The following is a 6,000-nucleotide window of genomic DNA, read 5'->3' as shown; positions in this document are numbered from 1 at the left end:
TCCAGTTAGGATAGCACGTATATTTTTTTTAAAAAAGGAAAGTGCTCGTGTATGTGAAACCTCTCTCTCTCTCTATGAGATAATGAACAAGTGGGTTGTGTGAGCAGATTAATCAAGAGTTTCATCCTCCCCACTGAATTAAGTAAGACTTACTTCTGTGTAGACATATTTAGCATTGCAGCCTTCATAGTCAAATAAGGTATGAACCCAAAGGGGGAAGTGGGGGGGGGGGGATGGCTTACTTTTAGTATGAAGTAAAACTGAAAAGTAAATTCTTTTTGTTGAACAATTAGGTTCTCGGTGTAGTTTAATTTTGTGGACTTCTTTTTAATATTAAAATACTGAATACAAATAGAGCACTCCAGAATAATAATGTGTCAGTAAGACACAGTAATAGCCAATAAATACATATAAAAGTGACAGGTGACTATGCCTTTGAATGAGTTACCAAACATATAGAAGGCATCAGTCAAAGCGCAAATCAGGGCCAAGCTTGACATCAGTAACTGAAATTCCCCCCAATACAGAAATGAGCAAACCAACATTTTAAAAATTCCTGTACAAAAGGAACTATATTTCTACAAGAGGATAACTCACTGCTGTGACTTTGAGGGTGGGATCAGGGCATTCTCTACTATAGCAGGTGGTGCACAAGTCAGCCATGTCTGAGTTCTGTGTGGTTATGAAGTTCTGTCTTAAGGGTGGGGAACTTGTGGTCCTCCAAATGATGTTGGGACTCCCAACTTCCATCAACCTCCCCATCCCAGTTTACTGAAAGAAGTGTCAGGCAGCTGGAAAGTAGGCCAGAGACCAAAGATGCTTCTTGATTTACCAACACTACTCAAAGGCTCTCTTTCTCTCTACTGGCAACCATCCTCTCTTAATGAGAAGAATCCAAGAGGCCCCTGCAACATCAAAAGATATCTCTGGGGTATCTTCTCACTATGCTGCTGGGATGAGGGTCAGGAGTTGGTGACCCTCACATTTGGCAGCAAGCGTTTTTCAACAGGGGTTGGGAGTGGGGAGGAACAACTTTATGGCCTGGGAGGATTTGACCCCCCCCCCCAGATTAAATAATTTGGCCACTGATGGACGAGGAACTGCTTCCAAAAGGGGCTGCATATCATGAGAGTTAGGGCTGCACACAAAGATCACTGTCAGCTTTGGCAGCACAGATTACCTATTGCAAGGGGGAAAGTGCACATCCCTCTGGATCATGGCCACTGTAAAACTTACAATATTTAAAGGGGGCGGGTAAATCAAGTATTCAATAAAATGGCAAACTGTTCTTGGCCTATTTTGAGGAGCATATTGGCATAAAAGATTATGTCCATTGTGACATTTTTTTCCTTCATTTATTCATTTAGAATCAGAAAATGTCTTAATAAAATGCAATCTGTTACTGGCTCCCATTTAGACTGTTGCTTTTGGGGTTGCTTTTTGTCAGTCCCAAATTGAAGAGAATTGAGTTGAGGTTAATACATAAGAAAGCATGATCTGGATGCGTTGTCCTCTGTAGCTCTTGAATCATCAGGTGAATCGTGAACAGCTCAAACATCTTCTTATTGCCCCTGTAAGATTATTTTCCAAGAATGTTATGCAGGGAAGGAACATCATTTTGATCACTCTGAAGGACGGGAAGAACTGCAATTATATCTGAACATTACAAGTTACAGAGCATCTGAAAAATGTTTGAAGTAAAAATAAATGCCTTTCTTAGTATTAACAGATACTGTAATAGATTTGAGATGTGTTTGGTTTTCGTTATGAAGCTTTGTAAGATAAATGGACTTAACAGCGGCGTAAAGCCGCGGAAAACTTTTTGTTAAAGAAAAAGGTAAAGGTAAAGGTACCCCTACCCGTACGGGCCAGTCTTGCCAGACTCTAGGGTTGTGCGCCCATCTCACTCAAGAGGCCGGGGGCCAGCGCTGTCCGGAGACACTTCCGGGTCACGTGGCCAGCGTGACATCGCTGCTCTGGCGAGCCAGAGCTGCACACGGAAACACCATTTACCTTCCCGCTTGTAAGCGGTCCCTATTTATCTACTTGCACCCAGGGGTGCTTTCGAACTGCTAGGTTGGCAGGCGCTGGGACCGAGCAACGTGAGCTCACCCTGCCGCGGGGATTCGAACTGCCGACCTTTTGATCGGCAAGCCCTAGGCGCTGAGGCTTTTACCCACAGCGCCACCCGCGTCCCCTATTTGTTAAAGAAAGGTGTCTACAAATTATCCCACAATGGCATCTGCCAATAGCAGCCAAATTTGCACATCGTGCTAGATCATGGTTTAGAGTAGGGGTTGAGGAAACTTTAAACGTGAGGCCTGTATTTCCTCACAGCCAAACTTCTGAGGGCCACATGCCCATAGCGAGCAGGGTGAGAGGCAAAAAGTGGGCATGGCCAGAGGCAAATGTGGGTGGAGCAACAGTTGTACAGTAGGCAAAATTCCAGTCACAGAAAGGCTAGAGGTTTATCCTCACACACACCCTCCCATCCACGCAAACAACAGATGTTATCATAGTTCAAAGACACATTGCAGTGAGGGAAAAGCACTTGAGGGCATCAAGGGAAGTGAGGGACGTGGCCTGAGGAGAATCCTAAGGGCCAGACAGAGGGGAATAGAGGACTACATTTGGCCCGTAGGTGCAAGGATTACCAACCACTGGTTTAGCGAAACATGTGCAAACCAAGGCCAGGAAGAGTTTAGAAGCTTTTAGCTCTTTGATCAGTCAGTCTGTGGCCTCGTCTGTGATTAACAGTAATTATGGTTAATACTAACTATGGCTCACTTAAGAAAAGCCAACTTCAGACCATAGTTTCTGAAGGCAGCTTGTTGAAACTAACAAAAATGTTTACCGATTATTATATTTTAACAAAGCGTGAACTGTGGAATTGTGGTTAAGGTAATACTGTCTCAAAAACCATAATTAAAAATATTTCTTTAGCTTAAATAAAGATTTTTAAGGCTTACATTTGAAAGTTTGGGAACTTTCCCCTACCCCACTCACTTTTACCTTCAGTTATTATTTTCAAGTGGAGATCACAATTCATTTGTCATTTCCTCTTAAATATTAGTATGATGCTGAGGGGGAAATAAAGTTAATGTGCCTATTACACAATGCAAGAACCTGACAATGGGTTGAAAAAGATGACAAAGAGAGGATAATAAAACTGGATAATAAGAAAAAGTTGACAAGACTTACTTAATTTTTGAGAGCTTTTGCAGCAGAATACTAAGTTTTTCCAGTATCTGTGTATCTAGCTTAGGGTTTCGAAGCAACAGTGAACAAGTGCGAAAAAAGGTCTCATTACTGCAAGCTTCCAGAAACGGATGCAAAAACCCTGTAGAATAAAGTGACCAATAATTATAATTAGTTGAAAAAGGAAGAAAAGGGTTTTTATAACAAATTAATACAACTAGTCATGTAAAGCATATTGCACAGCTCCCAACTTCAGAAGAATACTCTTAAATTCAGATTCAAGCAGAGGCACCCTGCAGCCCTTAAGTACAGAAAAAGAGAACATCACATATCCTGGCATAGCAGAGGGAGCTGAAAAAATGAACTGATTCAATAATCATTATAGAATCAGTTATAATGTGTGTAGAGAGGTGTAGAATTATTCTACGTCTGTAGTGCCCTTAGTGGCTTCTTCAAAATGTACCATCTCACTAGTTTCTCTGAAAGATTGGTTGATTCAATGGTATCTAGCAGCAAAGATTGCTGGGTAATAGCTGTGAAAATGGGTTTTCTTATTTCTGGAAAGATGCTTGGCATTGTTAAGCTGTACCTCTGGTTGACTATTTTCTTGGTTTGGTTAGGAAACAGCCTGAACAAGTGTCTACATAAGTTCTCCTTTCTCTAGTGCAACAAAGTAAATCTTTCTTAGTTTGAAAGTGTAGGAACTGGATTCTAAATGCTCTTGGCTAGTCTCGTGAATAGGCCAGCACAACTACTCAAGCCTCTTTTGGAAATTATTTTGGCCCAAATGCTTTAATTTTAACACCAGAAGAACAGCCAGTCTACTTTCCAGACTTGTGGCAGGGTATTCTACCATGGAAACCCTGATCTTCAGTTTAGCTGAGATCAGTTGACATCTTGACATGGTTTGAGCCGTCTTCCTCTCTAGAGGGATGGTCTGCTTCAAAGCTTGTTATTGGAACATGTCCTGCTACCATCTTGACGCACCCAGCTCCACCTACAATGCAGCATTTGATGTTCAAATTGCAGTGGCGAAGGGTAAAATTGGCTGTAGCCAGGATAGCTTACTCAAAGGTCAGGGTTTTCATGGTAGAGCAATCTTGGGATAACAAATCTGGGCAAAACAAAAGTCTTGGTGCAAGGAATTTTAGCAGCTGTTGTTGTTTAGTCGTGTCCGACTCTTTGTGACTCCATGGACCAGAGCACACCAGGCACTCCTGTCTTCCACTGCCTCCCGCAGTTTGGTCAAACTCATGTTTGTAGCTTTGAGAACACTATCCAACTATCTCGTCCTCTGTCGTCCCCTTCTCCTTGTGCCCTCCATCTTTCCCAACACCAGGGTCTTTTCCAGGGAGTCTTCTCTTCTCATGAGGTGGCCAAAGCCTTGGAGCCTCGGCTTCAGGATCTGTCCTTCCAGTGAGCACGCAGGGCTGATTTCCTTAAGAATGGAGAGGTTTGATCTTCTTGCAGTCCATGGGACTCTCAAGAGTCTCCTCCAGCACCATAATTCAAAAGCATCAATTCTTTGGTGATCAGCCTTCTTTATGGTCCAGCTCTCACTTCCATACATCACTACTGGGGAAACCATAGCTTTAACTATACGGACCTTTGTTGGCAAGGTGATATCTCTGCTTTTTGAGATGCTGTCTAGGTTTGTCATTGCTTTCTTCCCAAGAAGCAGGCGTTTTTTTAATTTCGTGACTGCTGTCACCATCTGCAGTGATCACGGAGCCCAAGAAAGTAAAATCTCTCACTGCCTCCATTTCTTCCCCTTCTATTTGCCAGGAGGTGATGGGACCAGTGTCCATGATCTTCGTTTTTTTGATGCTATAGGAATGCAAATCCTAATAAAGACAGCAAAATCTAAAGCAGCACAGGAAAGCAGGAAGAAGCAGTATCAGTAATTGAAGGCCATTAACAACAACAACAAAAAGGATGGTAGATACTAAACAGGCTTCTCATGGAAGAGAGATTTTATTCAAATAAAACAGCTCTTTAAGGCTCCAAGACAGATGAAAACCCCCAGCCATGAGTTCAGACAGCTCAGCCTTGCCTTGCACTACACAGAGCAGCAACGCGTTGGCTGAATGCCGAGCTCAGCTTCTAGAAGAGAAAGAGAATCCTAGATGAATAATCGGAAGGAAGACTACAAAGGGAGACAGGATGGGAAAGGAAGGGAATTCTTTAAAGAGATGTTTCACTGCTTATCCCACATAAGCTATAAATTATTTCTTCTGCTCCCGCTTCAAATGTTTCTCTTCAAGATAAATTCGCACCTGCCCTTTAGAAGAGTAAAGGATGCGATGGATTAACCCTTGCAGCTCTTTAGACTCTTGAAACAAAGTTAACACTGTGCAGAAGTTGGTCTAAGCAGAAGCCATCCACCTACAACCTTGGCAAAGTCAAGAATAAAAATGTGACCCTTTTGGAAGAAAAATATCTGGCTAAGAACATGCATGTTTCCACTTTATTGTGCAAACAAAAGTGGTAACTGTTCTTTAAAAATGCCACCTCAATATTCCAGAACGAGCTTGACTAGCACACATGTTCTATGCAGGGAAAGCCACGCTTGGTTCTAGTAGACCATTACACAGATCAGAGCCCTTTATAACCTTTTAACAAGAGTCTGGTGCAAGAGCCATGCCAAATAAAAGGCAGCGGTCAAAATTCCTGTAATGTGCTCAATTGCTCACATGTGCGGCAACTTGAAACAGCTAAAGCCCTGTGCAGGTGCAAGTTTTTAAACAGCCTGAAGCATGAGCCTGGCACTGTGTTCTTCTTGAAGCAGGGGGAGTGTACACA

At 42.5% G+C, this 6,000-nt stretch overlaps 1 protein-coding gene across 7 annotated transcripts in view; it reads right to left on the bottom strand.

The window, feature by feature from the left end:
* Positions 1-306: 306 nt before the first annotated feature.
* Positions 307-6,000, bottom strand: part of CCDC138 (coiled-coil domain containing 138) — a 28,432-nt gene continuing 22,738 nt past the window's right edge. For all 7 annotated transcript variants that reach the window (XM_028728001.2, XM_028727998.2, XM_028727995.2 and 4 more), the window contains 2 exons: positions 3,202-3,340; positions 307-1,571 (listed from right to left, as the gene is read on the bottom strand). In XM_028728001.2, coding sequence (XP_028583834.2) covers positions 1,400-1,571; positions 3,202-3,340 — 311 coding nt within the window. In that variant the 3' untranslated portion in view covers positions 307-1,399. The remainder of the gene's footprint in view (positions 1,572-3,201; positions 3,341-6,000) is intronic.

This window comes from Podarcis muralis, chromosome 4 (genome assembly GCF_964188315.1).
Source record: "Podarcis muralis chromosome 4, rPodMur119.hap1.1, whole genome shotgun sequence".
NCBI lineage: Eukaryota > Metazoa > Chordata > Lepidosauria > Squamata > Lacertidae > Podarcis > Podarcis muralis.
The sequence above is the reverse complement of the archived record's forward strand: the minus strand, read 5'-3'. Positions and strand labels throughout refer to the sequence as shown.